The sequence below is a fragment of the Lithobates pipiens genome, unplaced genomic scaffold, assembly GCF_037356315.1.
Source record: "Lithobates pipiens isolate NorthernLeopardFrog02 unplaced genomic scaffold, aLitPip1_a1.2 Scaffold_8, whole genome shotgun sequence".
NCBI classification, from domain to species: Eukaryota; Metazoa; Chordata; class Amphibia; order Anura; family Ranidae; genus Lithobates; species Lithobates pipiens.
The window spans coordinates 620,711,138-620,728,369 of record NW_027507903.1 but is presented as its reverse complement, the minus strand read 5'-3'; the positions used below and the strand labels follow the sequence as shown (position 1 = coordinate 620,728,369).

The 17,232-nt window shown below is 44.8% G+C and overlaps 1 protein-coding gene across 1 annotated transcript in view; it reads right to left on the bottom strand.

Annotated features, from left to right (window-relative positions):
- LOC143962362 (uncharacterized) overlaps positions 1–17,232 on the bottom strand; it is an 83,207-nt gene that overhangs the window by 41,907 nt on the left and 24,068 nt on the right. The window contains exons 6-7 of the mRNA XM_077471655.1: positions 14,466–14,624; positions 12,464–12,604 (exon numbers count right to left, since the gene is read on the bottom strand). Of these exons, the coding sequence (XP_077327781.1) occupies positions 12,464–12,604; positions 14,466–14,624 (300 nt within the window). The remainder of the gene's footprint in view (positions 1–12,463; positions 12,605–14,465; positions 14,625–17,232) is intronic.

Here is a 17,232-nt window from a genome sequence, read left to right as displayed (position 1 = left end):
GAGTTTATTACCACTTTAAGGATCTCCAACCACACCTATAGCATGTCCACCGTCTGACCATCTCCAGATGTATGTTGGCCATCTGTCAATCTGATGTAGCACTACATATACTCAATATTATGTGAGACCATCTGGGGAAGTCAGGGTGCTCATTAAGGACCCCTCTTATCTAGTTGCCCACCACTGCTGTAATCCATTTTAAATTGTTAATGGTAAAAAGCCCTGCCTAAGATCAGACCCCACAAACTTACTGTGCCATTACCCATGTACGCCTCTCTGAAAATAGTTTCACTTTGATACTAAGGATCTGACTTTCCTGTCCCCCCAGGCTCATGCTCTCCTCTCACCATTCCCTAGTGCAGGGGTCTCCAAACTTTTGGATCAAAAAGCCAGTTTATTGTCCTTTAGACTTTAGGGGGGCTGGACTGTGACCAATGGGAGTAGAAAGTGGCCCAGTGTCAGTAGGAGTATAATATATATATATATATATATATATATATATATATATATATATATATATATATATATATATATATATATATATATATATATATATATATATATATATATATATATATATATATATATATCCTATGGTCAGTAGGAGGAAAAATAGTGCCCCATCATTGGTGTCAGCGGGAGGAATAGTGCCCTACCCATCATTGGCGCACAGGTGTGTCAGGAGGAAGGCGTCTCTGGAGTTCCTCCAGGTGATCGGTGTGAGAGGGGAGTGGTGGTGAAATCTCTCCCAGCTCTCCTGGCTCCTTTCTGGGGAAGCCATGGAGGCCAGCGGTAGACATGTGCAAAAGGAAAAAATTTGTTTAGTTTCGTTTCGTTTTAATTCATTAATTTTGTTTAGTTATATTCATTAACTTCCTTAAATTCGTTTTCGGATTTCGTTTAGTTTTTTACCGAATTCGAAAAATCGGCCACATTCGAAAATATTTCAACGAAATTCGAAAATATTTCTACCGGATTCGAAATGATTTTAACATGATTCGACATTATTTTAACCACATTCGAAAATATTTTGTGACCCGACTTTAGGGCCATGTATCTCGGGGTCACTTGGTGCTAGAAACTCCAAATTTGGATATGTTGTAGTGCTAGTACTATTGTGTTTGCATACCAAATTTGGGGTTTCTAGCTATAAGTGACCCAGAGATATGTGGCCCCAAAATTGATATGCAAACACAATAGTACTAGCTCTACAACATATCCAAATTTGAAGTGTCTAGCACCAAGTGACCCCGAGATACATGGCCCTAAAGTCGGGTCACAAAATATTTTCGAATGCGGTTGAAATAATGTTGAATCATGTTGAAATCATTTCGAATGCAGTTGAAATAATTTCGAATCATGTTGAAATAATTTCGAATGCATTCGAAATTATTTCAACATGATTCAACATTATTTCAACTGCATTCGAAAATATTTTGTGACCCGACTTTAGGGCCATGTATCTCGGGGTTACTTTGTGCTAGACACTTCAAATTTGGATATGTTGTAGTGCTAGTACCATTGTGTTTTCATACCAAATTTGGGGTTTCTAACTATAAGTGACCCCGAGATATGTGGCCCCAAAATCGGGTCGCAAAATGTCATTCTCTGCTCTAATAACTAATAACATTTTGCGACCCGATTTTTGGGCCACATATCTCGGGGTCACTTATAGCTAGAAACCCCAAATTTGGTATGCAAACACAATAATACTAGTACTACAACATATCCAAATTTGAAGTGTCTAGCACCAAGTGACCCCGAGATACGTGGCCCTAAATTTGGGTCACAAAATATTTTCGAATGCAGTTGAAATAATGTCGAATCACGTTGAAATAATTTCGAATGCGGTTGAAATAATTTCGAATCATGTCGAATTCATTCAAATTCATTCGTTATATTTCTTTTGTATTCGTTGTAATTTGTTATTTTTTATTCGGACATTCGGATGCATCCGAATGTCCGAAAGATGCAAAATTCGGCCGAATTTCGATTCGTTATGAAACGAATTGCACAAGCCTAGCCAGCGGGGCCTCTCCTGCTGGGAGTTCTCAGCCATCTCCTGGGCCATCGGGTGACATGCCTTCCTGTGTACAAGCCGATCTCTGCTCCTGGTGAGGATGAAGGCTCGCAAGCCATTCGGGAGTGAGTGGTGGCAGGGATAAAGGTCCTAAAATCGGGAGAGGGATAAGCTTTACAAGCTACGAGCGGAGCTGAAGTGTCTCTGAAGGCAGCGTGAAGGCTTACACAGCCAGAAACGAGGATCCAGAGATCCAATTGCTCAAAGTCTGCGTGGATCATCGAGAGACCATCATGGCCATGATTGAAGGCAGAGATGGGCCCTTCAAGGAGAAATTTGGAAAATGACAGGAGGTTTGGAAGGATGACAAAGATGGAGGTGGAGGAGACCCCCAATTCTGCCCCCCTGGCCACCCAGGGAGAGGTAAGCAGCCCCATGCCTTCCCAGGACTCAGGAGGCATGCTGAGGGCCATCCAGGTAATGGAGTCTCCTATGCGGGGGGGGGGGGGGGAGAGATCAGTTAGTATTTAAGGAGGACATCACAGATGATGTTCCTGATAAGGTAAAGCCTGCCAATTCCCATGTTGTGGATAATAGGATTTTTAAAACAGCTTACCTGTAAAATCCTTTTCTTGGAGTACATCATAGGACACAGAGTCTCAAGTAATTACTTGGTGGGTTATAGGATTACCTTCAGGTGTTGACACTGTTATAACCAATACAGGAAGTTGACTCCCCCTATATAACCCCTCCTCCCTCCAGGAGCACAGTTTTTGTAGCCAAGCAATGTAAGGCCTCTGTGTCCTATGATGTACGCCAAGAAAAGGATTTTACAGGTAAGCAGTTTTAAAAATCCTAATTTTCTTTATCATACATCATAGGACACAGAGTCTCAAGTAATTACTTGGTGGGATGTCCCATAGCAATGCTACTTGAGGGGAGGGAGACAACCTGTAGGGTAACCCCCAGACCTGAGGACTTATACTGCTGCCTGCTGCACACTGCACCCGAAGACGATATCCTCATTCCATCTTACATGCACTTGATAAAATTTAGCAAATGTACTGAAGGCCAAGTCGCGAGCTTGCAGATTTGAGACCTGGAGGCCTGGTGACGCACTGCCCAAGAAGCACCAACCGCTCTGGTAGAGTGCGCCTTAACTTGAAAAGGGGGCATCTTTCCCTTTAAATCACAAGTTTGAATTATAACTTGCCAAATGCACTTAGTGACAGTGGATTTTGACGCTGCCTGTCCCATCTTAGGACCCTCTGGCAAAGAAATAAGACATCAGTCTTACGAATCGGAGCAGTTTTCTTAAATACATTTTCACTGCTCTCACTATATCAAGACAATGCAGTGACCTTTCTTCCCTGGAACAAAGTCTTGGGAAAAACCCTGGCAGGACAATATCTTCATTCAGATGAAAGCCTGAAAGCACTTTTGGCAAAAACCTGGACGAGGGCGTAACACCACTCTGTCCTCATGAATAATCAAATATGAATCCTTACAAGAAAGAGCAGCCAATTCTGAAATCCTCCTTGCTGAGGATATAGCAAACGAAAATATCAGCTTCCTAGTCAGGACTAAGGGAACATGCTGCAATGGTTCGAATGGCTGTTTCTGTAACACTGACAAAGCTAAAGTCCCAAGGGCTTAAGAGTGATTTAACTGGCGGATTAATCTGCAGCGCTCCTTGCATGAAACCTTGGACTAAAGAAAGCATAGCAAGCAGTATTTGAAATAAAAATTGATAAGGCTGAGACTTGGCCCTTAATAGTACTCAGGGCCAATTTCCTCTCTATGCTTAATTGTAGAAAGGTAAGAATTCTGCCTATGATATATCTCCGAGGGTACCAACCCTTGGACTCACACCAGGAAACATAAGCTTTCTATATAGCTCTAGAAGCTGGCTTCCTAGCATTAATCAAAGTAGAGATAACTGACTTGGAAAGCCCACGTTTATTCAGAATGTGGGTCTCAATAGCCAAGCCGTTAAATTTAGTGTTCATAAAGTAGGATGGAATATTGGCCCCTGAGATAGCAGGTCTGACCTTAGTGGGAAGAGCCCTGGACCCTCCACTGCCATCCTTTACGATCTCTGCGTACCATGACCTTCTGGGCCATGCTGGTGCTACCAGTATTACCGATCATTTTCTTTACTCCTTATCTGTTGGATATTTAAGCATAAGCACATTGTCCCCTGGGTAAGTTAAAAAAAAATTTTTTTTTTCTCACATTGGAAATCGCAGCGTCAACTGTTGGAACTTTCCATCTTTTAGTGAATCCTTCTTCCATAGGATAGAGCTTTGCGAGTCTCTTTGGAAGGGAAAAAATACTTATCCGGATGATCCCATTTGGTATAAATAAGATTTTTTTAGTAATGCGTGGACGGGAAACGCATGCAAAGGCTGTAAAGGCTTCAAAGAACCCAAGGAAGAGACCGGCCCTTCAGTTAACTCTGTTAGGGGTAGCATGCAAGTAGAGCGAACCATCTTTGCAAGCCTCTGTACTTCAGATTGTGAAGTAGGGACCCTTGGGAACTTCAAGTATTGTTTCCTCCACAGAGAAATAATGACATGTCTTTGCTCCCGATCATCTGACGGCAATACCCCATCCTGTCCCCATAATTCTATTGGACCCACCACTGGACTGTAAAGAGTCTAAGGTGGGGGAGGGGGATCTAGGACACTTCCTATACACTGGAGGATGCGATTAAAGCCGCTAATCTTCCTTCTAAGCCTTGCAAGGCAGAGGAAAATGCATCTTCAGTCACCTCTACAGGGGCTGAAGTGTGTGAAGCAGTTGCACCACCGCTAGCTTCCAATGACTCACCCTGGCTTGCCATGTCTGATCTCTCTGAAGAGGAAGACAGTATGGAGGCATAACTGGGATTCCCAGAGCCTGGGGGAGGGGGGGGGGTGACACCTTAGGTACCTTTACGGTAGGTCTGGAAGACATAGTGCAAAGTATAAGCAGAGGTACACACAAAATAACAGTTCTTTTGCTGCTAAGTAACAATAATTTTTCCTGTCTGGAAATGCTCGTTTACACCCTTACGTGTCCAGCGCTCTGGTGTCTTAGTGTGACAGACTGCCTCTCTTCAGTTAAAAAGTCTTTCTGAAATGAGAGTGTCTGATATAAAGCCTCAGGTGGAACCTGATTGGCATCCTCAGCGCTTCCCCTCAACTATGCGGCAAGTGCTGTGTGTGGGTGGATGTTACATCCATACACAGTGCCACGTGACCTTGCGGACATGCCCCTCTGCGTTCAGGCCCTGCTAGGGACCTGAATGGCCAACACAAAGAAAGGTGAACCTACTATACACCTCTACAAGGAGGGAGGGAGGGAGGGAGAGAGGGAGGGGGAAGAGGGAGGGAGGTGGAAGAGGGAGGGAGGGAGGGAGGGGGAAGGGAGGGGGAAGAGGGAGGGAGGGAGGGGTTCTGTCAGCAGAAGTATAGGGCAATTCCCAATGTTACTAGGTGGAAGTGCTGGGTTGTAATTAAACCATGCAGCTAAAGCAGCTGCGTCAACCAGCCACCGCCCATATAGAAGTTTATACACATCTCTGTATTAGCAACTGCTGTATTTTTTACCAAATCCCACAAGATCTATTTAAGTAGAACCCCCTCTGCCGCTGGGACCACATATGTTCTGAGACATAGCTGCACTTAGACACATACATAGATAGTGCAAGTTACTCCTTATAGAGGAGACATTTATAAAAGGCATATAAGGTATATTGAAGGAAAAAGCAAAGCCTCTTCCCTTACCTTGTCCTCACTACAGGATACTGCTGATTGAACAGACAGATCCAATTTTCACCCATCGCGGTGGGCTGCGTTTAAGCACTCTCAAAGACTGGGGCCCTTTTAAAGGGTTCCGCTCCTTTGGGCCTTGTATAGCACCCCTCAGGACAGCTTTAGGAAATGTAGCAAGACCAAAAAGCATCCTGGTTCCTAGGGTCCAGCTCTCAAAGAGAAGCATTACAGGCAAAACCTCGTTCTTGCATCGAGGTCCAGGTACCATCCTATAGCCTCAGTGGCGAGGATGGATCTGGACCTCGGATGTGGAGGTTTCTTTAAAACCAGCATGGATCCCTCCTGGAGCTCCTTAGAGCACATCTTCACTCGTGACCAACACCTTTAGACACTGGCGAAAAAACTGAGTGCTTCTGGAAGGAGAAGGGGTTATATAGGGGAGTCAACTTCCAGTATTGGTTATACCAGTGTCAACAACTGAAGGAGGCCTATAACTCACCAAGTAATTACTTGAGACTGTGTCCTATGATGTACGATAGAGAAAAGACTGTTTTTGTGCCTTTCACAGATGCTGACAATGTGCCTAATGACAGTCAGTCTGCTAATTATGTGTGCAGCAATGTTGTGCCTGCTGATGCTGCAATGCAGCAAGAGCTACATTTAAAAAGTGTAATTTCTGTGGATGAATTAAAAGGTGTCAGCATAGCCCATAGCGATTTGCCCCACTGCTTCTGAAGACTCTACAGCACAGCATCAGGAGACAGCTGGTACTGCAGCAGTGACTGACCATTCCTGATGGGAGATTGTTATCAGTCACAGAAATGTTCAATCACCCCAGCACCAGTGTGATGGACAATCGTCCTGCTACGAATTCTGCTAATTCAGTTCAAACTGTTGATAATCCTAATAATAATAATGTACAGACTAATGTGACTTCAGTGTGGGGCCTTGGCCCTGATAAACCTACATTTGCTCAGGTGGTACGCTCAGCTCCTGGTAGCTCCGCTCCCAAGTGGGGTTTTCCCCTACAGCCTACCACTTTGGGCACCTCAGGATCTGGTCTTGGGTCTCTGGCTTCTGCTGAGGGTCCCAGATGTAATGTAGCAATTCTGAAATGGGAAGGTGGTGCAGTCCTTCCAGCGCGTACTGTGGTGGTGGATCAGATTCTGGAAATGGGTTTTGGGGCAAATGACATGTATGCCTTTATATACATGTAGCTGGGACAAAGGATTATACGGTTAGCTTCACCAGGCCAGAGCGTCTTTACCTGTTCTGGGAGCGATAAGAGGCTCGGTGCAGGTCAAGACCTGGCCCCAGTTGCGATTTCCCAGAGGTCAACAGTAAAAAAAAAACAAAAAAACAATTATTCTGACTAATGAGAGCGTCCCCACTCGGGATTTAGAGGTTTGGCTGCGGAACTATGGGGAGGTTTTGATTAAGCCCAGCAAAATCCTCGATGAGCGTAACATCTGGACTGGGGGTTGGTCAGTAACAGTCAGGTTGGCCAGGGATGGGAATGTTGTCCGTCACCTGCCCTCCTCAGCTTTTATAGGGAGGGATAGGAGGACTATTTTCTACCCTGGTCAGCTGAAGCTGTGTCACCGCTGTGGAGAAAAGCGGCATTTGAGCTCCTCCTGTTCAGCCTTGATATGTTCAGTGTGTCGGGGTCAGGGTTATATGGCCAAGGACTGCACCGGTATGATCAGGTGCAACCTGTGCCTGCGCCTTGGCCAACCCTACAGCAGATGTCCTGAAGCCTGGCACAATATGGAGAAGGTAATGGATGACTTGTCAAGGCTAGACAGGATGGAGGTGAGGCTCCTGGTGTACCATCCTTCTCTGCAGTGACTGACTCCCCTGGTTCTGCTCAGGATCCCTCTCCAGTTCCTGTGGCCACCCCTCCTGTAAGTATTCCTTCTGTATCTGTCTCTCCAGCCTACTGTACCCTCTCCCCTTGTGTCAGAACCTTCCAAGTCTGTGCCCCCCGGGTCAGTTATCCCCCAGGTGTCTACCCCTTCTAAGTCTGTCTCAGAGGGAACACCACCCCCACCAGGAGCGGTAGCATGTACTAAAAAGGTCGCTTCTTCCTCTGTAAAGGAGGAGTCTTCTTTGAAGACTCCAAAGGAAAAAAAAAAAAACACAAGAGAGGATGGCATCTCTGAAGCTGACCTGCAGTACCTGGAGGAGAGAAGGAAGGTTGGGAAGCAGAAGCAGGTGGCGAGGACGGAATGGGCTCCAGTGCCTGTCTCCAACCGTCATAGGTCCTCCGAATGGTATATTTCTTCATCTGGAGCTTCTTCGGAGCGAAGTTCCGATTCTAAAATGGAGTTTGAGGCTGCCTCAAGAAAGAGAGAGGCTTCTGGTGATGAGCAGCAGAGGGGAGCTAAGAAGCAATCCACCCAATAACCCAAATGGCGGTTCCCCCTCCGTTAAAAGTGGTGACAATAAATGTCGCCAGAATTAAGTCAGTAAGAGCTCGTTCTATGGCCTTTGTTCAGCCAATTAGACGCTGAAATTTTATTTTTGCAAGAGACTAGGCTCACCTCCTTGGCAGATATTCATATGGCCAAGAGAGTGGAGGTATGGTCCATCTTACTGGTCTCTTGCGGCCGAGCCTTACGGCGGTGTTTAAAACCGGCATGGTAAATGTCCGGTGGGTTATTGAGGTGGAGATTGGGAGATGTATGGTCTTAGATATCCTTGTGCGGGGGCAGGACCTGCGCCTAATTAATGTTTATGGGCCGCACACAAAGTGGGAAAGGAAATGCCTTTTTACAGGGATCAAGCCTTTTTTTACATCCCGGCAAGTGGTCTTTGGAGGTGACTTTAATACAGTAACCAGGCCCAAGGACAGGAAGGACTTCAAGGACAGGCTGGGATATGATAGCTGTTTTTTATAGTATGGTTAGGGATGCTGGTCTTGTGGATGTGCACATTAAGCACCTCCCGGATGACACCAGGTTCACCTTTCATTGAGGTAGTAGTCAGAGTAGGATAGATAGGTTTTTTTTGAAGGAGACCTCTGCTTTCTCACCCCCAGTGGTGCAGGCAGTGGAGTTCTCTGATCACTGTATGCCATCTGTGGTCCTGAATGCTTCAGACGCCCCTCAGAAAGGCAAGGGCATCTGGAGATTGAATTCAACTCTACTCAAGGAAGAACATGTTAGACAATCCTTTGAGGAATTCTTTCAGGCTCAGGTGACCATCCTGGACTTTTGTAGCAGCAAGGCTGAGTGGTGGGAGCTGACCAAAAAGAGGGTCGCTGGATTCTTCAGAGGCCTAGCCAATAGAAAACAGTTTAATAAATACATGACCTACCAACGTTTACGGAGGAAGCTGGATATTCTTGTCTCGAGAGGAGGAGATCCTGGGGCAATCTCCAAAGTGAAACTCCTCCTCAGAAAGTGTCAATATGACCGGTATGCCTCTTTGGTTCTAAAGAGGGACTATGGGAAGTACCACTCGCCTGACCCTTACCAGAACTGCAAACAAGGTGTAGCTGTTAAAAATGGTTGTTGGCCTTAAGGACAGTACAGGTTCCTTGACAAAGTCCAGGTCAGGTATCCTGGAGGTTGTGAGGTCCTTTTATGCTAACCTTCTTGGGAGGAAAGAGCTTGACCGTGACAAGATGGACAGCTTTTTGGACTCTACTCCAGGTCTAAATGGTGGAGATGTTCCATTGATGAATTTGACAGAGGAGATTAGTTGATGAGGTGATGAGGGCAATTGAACAGCTTACCATCAAAAAGTCACCTGGACTGGATGGCTTGACAGCGGAGTTTTACAAAGCCTTCAAGTCTATTCTGGCCCCACATTTGGTAGAGGTTTTTAACAGATGCCTTGCTGAGGGGGCGCTTCCCCCTTCTATGAGGCACTTGGCTGTGGTTCTTTCAAAGGTTAAAGATCCTTTGATGATTGAGAATTGGCGCCCCATCAGCCTTCTTAACGTCGATAGAAAGATACTGGCAAAGATTCTTTTCTGGCGCCTATCGTCAGTAGCAGAGTCTTTGCTTTCTCGCCATCAGCACTGTTCGGTCCAGGGTAGAAGCACCTTCACAGCAGTTTTAGCTGTCCAGGAGGCCTTGGAGCAGTACAGGGCTGCAGGCCGGGGAAAGTATTTGCCGACATTGGATCAGGCAAAAGCTTTTGAACATGTTAACCATGAGTAACTGTGGTTGCCCCTTAGTAAGTATGGTCTGCCGGGTGGTTGTCAATTGGTTAAAAGTCTTGTATAAGGGGCAGAAAGCTTTCCTCTTGATAATGGTTGGGTTGGGCAGTCCTTTAAGGTTGGCTCCGGGGTGCACCAGGGTTGTCACGAGTCCCCTGCCCTATGTTTTTGCAATCGACCTCTTCATCAAGAGGCTATGTTGTGTGGGGTGCCAGTGGGGCTCCCAGGTGAGCCGCCTTCGAGGGTTGTTGCCTATGCGGACGATATGTCAGTGATTGTCACTGGGGCAGATGAAGCAGAGGAGGTGGTCTCTCTGACATCACGGTTTTCTGAAGCATTAGGCTCCAAGATCAATCAGGAAAAGAGTGAAGTTTTCTGGATGGGAAAGGAAGGTGAGGGGTTTGATCTCCCGAACACCTTTCCAGTGCCCCAGGAAAGAATTAAGATTCTAGGCATTGAATTTGGACCCGGTGATTATGGCCTCAAAAACTGGGAAAGCAGACTGGAAATTGCCAATAATAAGGTGGTCAGCTGGAAGAGATGGAAGTTACCTCTGAGGGAAAGGGTTGATCTGATTAAGACTTACCCGATTCCGATCTTGGATGTCAGCTTTGTCTGCATCTTGCCAGTGTCTCTATGCTAGGGTCAGTAGTGTGTTCTTCCAGATGCTGTGGGGGAACAGACTGAACCCCATCAAGAGGAATGTCACCCATCTATCCAGGAGGGAGGGTGGCTTAGGTATGGTAATCCCAGTTATTTTCTTTTCATTGCCATTTCTCAAATTTAACATTGGTAATATGCTTGCAGTGGAACCTCCTGGATGGGTAGGCATATTTAGATCTTGGTTTAGGCCTTTTCTATGACTTTGGGAAGAAGGTGGCCAAGTGAAGAATCTCAGGGGTCATCGTGGTCAGCTACCAGCCTATGTTGCTCCATGCCTGAAGTTACTGCGGCAGTGGCAATTGTCGGCTGAAGATCTCAGATCGGTTCAGAGAAAAGTCCTTATGAGTCGAGTCTTGAGCGAAGTCTTTCATGACCCACTGGCCTTAAGGGATTGCCCAGGCCCAGTTTTGAGGGTGGGGTTAAGATTGATTCATTTGGACAGAGTACCCCCTAAATTTAGGGATCTGGCCTGGTTGTGCTTCCATGGGAGGCTCTATGTTCAGGGCAATTTGAAATTCCGCAGTGGGGTGGATGGTAGCTGTCCTCGGGATAGGTGCGCAGATGAGGAGGAGACTATGGACCATTTTCTGCTTCATTGCCACTTTAACATAGGTGTACAAACAGGTGGGGCGGGCCCTCTGTGTTCCTTTCCTCTCCAGGCTGGGTTATGCTGAGTGGGCGTACGGAGCATTCAATACTGGTGGGGTTTTTTGTTTGTTTTTTTTTTTTCTAGTTAACCTAGTAGTCTGTTATTTCACCTGGAACGCACGGTGTCAGGTCTGCACTCGGCATAAAATCCTTCCTGTTGAGGTGGAAGTGTGACATTCTGCATGAGGTGGAGAAGATTCAGGTGCTTGAGAGAGACAAGCGGAGACAGGGGGCTTGGTTGAAAGCGTGGAGGGGTTTCAAGCCTCCCTGACTGCCATGAGTCTTACCCAAGTGTGGCTGTCTGTTTCTAATCACCCTAGATTTTATAACTTATGATTAATTTTTGATAAATGGCTGCGTACATAGGTGATGGGTTGTGCCTCTTAGGCCCTCTCTACTACTTTATGTAAATGGTTTTCTAAAAACATTTTGGTAATGGACTATGTATATATTGTATATATTCTGAACATGGATGTTTATTCCTTTGTTTTCTGTTGAAGTTTTATACAATTTTTTTGTTTTTTTACTTTTGTATAAAATTGGTTGCTTGATTTTTTAATAAAAGATCAATAGTGACACATTGGTGTCAGTGGGAGGAATAGTTCCCCAATAATGGTGTCAATTGGAGGGATAGTGCCCCATTATTGGTGTCAGTGGAAGGGATAGTACCCCATAGTTGGCATCAATTGGAGGCACAGCCTCCCATCATTGATGTCAGGGGGAGGAATAGTTCCCCATCATTGGTGTCAGAGGAAGAGCACCCTAACATTGGTGTCAGAGGGCGGAACAGTGCCCCATCAATAGTATCAGTAGGAGGAATAGTGCTCCATTGTTGGTGCCAGTGGGAGAAAGTATTTCCAATTGTTGGTGTCATTGAAAGAAATAATGCCCTACCCCTGAATAGGAGTAGAAGGAATTAGGCCCCCTGTTGGTGTCAATTGGAGAAACAGTGCCCGCTTGTTGCTGTCAATGGTGCCTTAAGGCCCCAAGGAAGATCTGCATAGAGCTGCAGTTTGGAGATCAGTGCCCTAGCACCTCAATAGCCTGTAAAGAGCACCGACATTGGACAGGACTATGGCATTTGGAGGAGCCGCTAAAGCCTCAGACTTGTCGTAGAATTCCTTCTACTAGGATTGGATGGACTCTCTGCTCTCTCCATTCTGACCTTCTAGGAGTCCTGGGACCGGCCCGACCCTTTCCACTCACCACATAGAGGAAGGCTGCCAGGATCACGGCTTTCAGAGCGGCCTCCATGTTCAGCAAGAAGTGGAAGATGACTTGAGAAGACTTCCCTTCCTTCTCTTTGGTGATGTAAGCCACTGGCTCTGAGCCATCCATGCCGAGTATCTGAAGGGTAGAAGCAGATTACAATAAAGAGGAACTGCAGGCAGATTGAAAAGACACACATGAATGTCATTGAATTTTGAGTAACTTTAATAAAATATATTTCTTATGAAGCCTATGAATATTTTGTATGCAGGCAGCCAGTTGAAATATTATATTATATTATATCAGGATTCCCACAGTACAATGGGTTATTTAACCACTTAAAGACCAAGCCTCTTTTTCAGACTCTGTTTACAAGTTAACTGTTTTTTCCTAGAAGATTACTTAGAACCCCCAAATATACTTTTTTTTCCTAACGCCCTAGAGAATAAAATGGCGGTCGTTATACTGTCTGTCACACCGTATTTTTGCAGTGGTCTTAAAAGCACATTTAAAAAAAAAAAAAAAAACACACACACATTTTTGAATTGAAACAGTAAAGTTAGCCCAATTTTTTTTTTTATATTGTGAAAGATAATGTTACACCGAGTAAATTGTAACCAACATGTCACGCTTCAAAATTGTGCCCGCTCGTGGAATGGCGACAAACTTATCCTTAAAAATCTCCATAAGCGACATTTAAAAAATTCTATTGGTTGCATATTTCGTGTGCAGAGGAGGTCTAGGCCTAGGATTATTGCTCTCGCTCTACCGATCGCGGTGATACCTCACATGTGTGGTTTGAATACAGTTTTCATATGCGGGCGCTACTCATGTATGCGTTTGCTTCTGCACGTGAGCTCGGCGGGATGGGGCATGTTTTAAAAATCTTATTTTACCTTTTATTTAAGAAGTTTTAAAAAAATAGAAAATGTGTCACTTTTATTCCTATTACAGAGGAATGTAAACCTTGTAATAGAAATAAAGCATGACATGTCCTCTTAAATATGAGATGGGGGGGGGGGGTCAAAGACCTCAGATCTCATATGGAATATATATTTAAAAAAAAAGTAATTTTGAAAAAAAAAATAAAAATAAAAACCAGACAAAAAAAAATAAATAAGCCTTTAAGTATGGGCAAAAGTGAGGTTTTGACATCGCTTCCGCCCTGCTATGGAGACGAGTGGGGGCCATCTTCCCTTCACTCATTTCCATACCCAGCAAGGAGACTGACGCGATCGCCTCTGCGCTGCCGACAGCTCCGGTAAGCGTCAGAGAGAACCTGATTGCAGCGGGAGGAGGGGGGCCCTTACCCACCACCGATAAAAGAGATCTTGCGGCAACTCCACTGCAGAGACCACTTTTATCTTGTAGCAGACCGAGCACGAGGATACCGGGGTTATGGCAGCTAGCTGCTGCCATAACGATATCCATCCCCAAAGTAGGGACGTACATCGGCGTGTAGCGGTCAAGTGGTTAAAGGACCAGCATGGCAGTAGTTGTCTTTCAGACTGTCGGTGAAACCATAGAGTCATACGGAGTGAGGAGGAGGGGGTTGCTGCTCTGACTTTTTGTGTGTTTAAGCTTTAGCTTGAGCCGATGAGCTCTGTAAAACAAGATTTTTTTTTTTACCCAAGAGAAAGTGAGGAGCTGAAAAACATGAATACATAATATTTGTATGTGATATTTCATTACTATATTTACAACCAGCAGGTGGCACTGTACGCTCCTTCTCACATATTTACTTGTCTGTTCTTAGCTGCTGTGTTGTAAAAGCCTGTTGTCTACAAAGCTTAACAGTTCGAGATCAAAAATAAACACAGGAGTGGGTAAGTTAGGGCAGTGCCCTTCAGCATGGCTCAATCCAATTTTAACATGAGATTGCCCGTCCAAGAGGTACAGGGGCGGAGCCGGTGCTCTCACACACTGCCGTATGTATACATTCTAGCTTGAGTTTCTGCTTCCAGTTCCCTTCTGCTGCCCAACCCAGCAAAAACCTCACCTCAATAGTACTGTGATCATTGGAGTCCAGAGATATAGGTAGCTTGGCGTGGAACACCGGCTCTCCATTCCCCCTCTCAATGGAAACATTTATAGTGCGGGAAAAGGTGACTATCTTGACATTCCCGATGTGGTTTGCAGACTGATCGTTAACTTTTAGCTGGGAGGAGACAATAACATAACAATGATATACCAAATATAACAATTTAACATAAAAATATAGTAATGGCATAAAAATAGAACATAATATAGTAATGACATACAGTGTCTTGAAAAAGTATTCACACCCCTTGAAATTTTCCACATTTTGTCGTCACGTTACAACCAAAAACTTAAATTTATTATATATTGGGATTTTATGTGATAGACCAACACAAAGTGTCACATAATTGTGAAGTGGAAGGAAAATGATAAAATGCTTTTCAACATTTTTTACAAATAAATATGTGAAAAGTGTGGGGTACATTTGTATTCAGCCCCCTTTTTTATGATACCCCCAAGTAAAATCTAGTGGAACCAATTGGTAAATGGAGTCCACCTGTGTATAATTTAATCTCAGTATAAATACAGCTGTTCTGTGAAGCCCTTGGGAGGTTTGTTAGAGACCCTTAAGAGCCGGTTTACACAGATGACTTAGCCCCCTGACAAGTCACATCCTGTCCTGTACAATGGAACCATTCTAATAGGAGCGACACAAGTTGCTCCGACTTAGAAAAAGGTTCCTGTACTACTTTTGGGGCGACTTCAGGTGACTTGCATGGACTTCTACACAGAAGTCATTTTGCAAGCCGCCGCTGAAGTCGGATGCAGGTCGCGCTGCCTCAGTGTGAACCGACTCTTAGTGTATAAACAGCATCATGAAGGACAGGGAACACCCCAGACGGGTCAGGGATACATGTGACATCTCACCGTCATCTGAAAAATGGAAAGATTACAACTGCAAACCTACCAAGACATGGCCGTCCATCTAAACTGACAGGCTGGGCAAGGAGAGCATTAATCAGAGAAGCAGCCAAGAGTCTCATGGTAACTCTGGAGGAGCTGTGGAGATCCACAGCTCAGGTGGGAGAATCTCTCCACAGGACAACTATACGTTGTCGGAAATTCCGATCGGAAAGCTCAGATCTGATTATGTTGTCGGAAAATCCAATCGTTTGTGGGCTCTAGCGGACTTTTTCCGTTTGACATTCCGACGGAAAAAGTTTGTGAGCGGAATCTCAAATTTTCCGTCAACAAAATCCAATCAGGCTTTTTCCGATAGTTTGTAGAGAATTCTGACGGACAAAGTGCCAAGCATGCTCAGATTAAATTACGAGACCAAAGCTATTGGCTACTGGCCTCGACATTAGTCCCATCGTGCACAACGAATGTCACCTCGTTCCGAGCTATCGGATTTGTCCGACCATGTGTATGCAACAAAATCCAACAGATTTTGTGGTCGGAATGTCCGACCGTGTGTACAAGGCATTAGTTGTGCACTCCACAAATCTGGTCTTTATGGAAGAGTAGCAAGAAGAAAGACATTTTTGAAAGAAAGCCATAAGAAGTCCTGATTGTAGTTTAGGAGAAGCCATGTGGGGGACACAGCAAACATGTGGAAGAAGATGCTCTGGTGAGATGAGATCAAAAGTGGACTTTTTTGCCTAAAAGCAAAAAAATCTACTCTATAGGCCCATACACACGATCTGACTTTTTGACAACAAACATGCAAATTAGCTGTTTTGAGTCAACATCCGACTGTGTGTACGCTCCATCGGACAAACTTTTTCCGTTTTCATCAGACTTTTGTTGGCTGTGCGAACAGACAAACTTTTTGACAACATAAGTCCGATCGTGTGTACACAAAACCATCGGACTTTTGTACAAAGTACAAACACGCATGCTCAGAACCAATAAAAAAAATGATCAGACAATACAGAAGTTGACCAAAGGTGGCGCAGGAGTGATTGAACGTCCTCTTTTGAAGTGTCGCAGTACATGGAAACGTCACTACATTCGTGTTTGTTGCCTAAAAAGTCTGATTGTGTGTATGAAATACAAACTTACGGCCAACGCCCTTTGTACAAAAGTCCACGGGAAAGTTTGTACAAAGTCTGATCGTGTGCATGAGGCTTAACACACCATGCTTTTCTTCAGCAGGGACAGGGAAGCTGGTCAGAGTTGATGGGAAGATGGATGAGCCAAATACAGGGCAATTTTAAGCCTTACACATGATCGGACTTTGTACAAACGTTCCCGTGGATTTTTGTACAAAGGGCGTTGGCCGAGAACTTGTATTGCATACACACGGCAGGACTTTCAGCCAACTTTCACCAAATCACGTGGTTTTTCTGCTCTTTACCGCCACCTTTGGTCAACTTCTGTATTGTTGTCTGATCTTTTGCATTGGTTCTGAGCATGCGTGTTTGTAAAGTCCTATGGTTTTGTATACACACGATCGGAATTTGCTCCATTTGGACTTATGTTGTCAAAATGTTTGTCCGTTCCCACAGCCAACAAAAGTCAGATGAAAACTGAAAAAAAGTTTGTCCCGATGGAGCGTACACACAGGCGGATGTTGCCTTAAAACAGCCAATTTGCATGTTTGTTGTAAAAAAGTCAGATCGTGTGTATGGGCCTTTAGAAGAAAATCTGTAATGCCGCGTACGGATTTTGACAGCAAAGGTCCGACGGAACGAATCCGTCGGACAATTCGATCGTGTGTGGGCTCCATCGGACCTTTGCCGTCTTACAATCTGACGGACTTTAGAAACAGAACACGTTTCAAA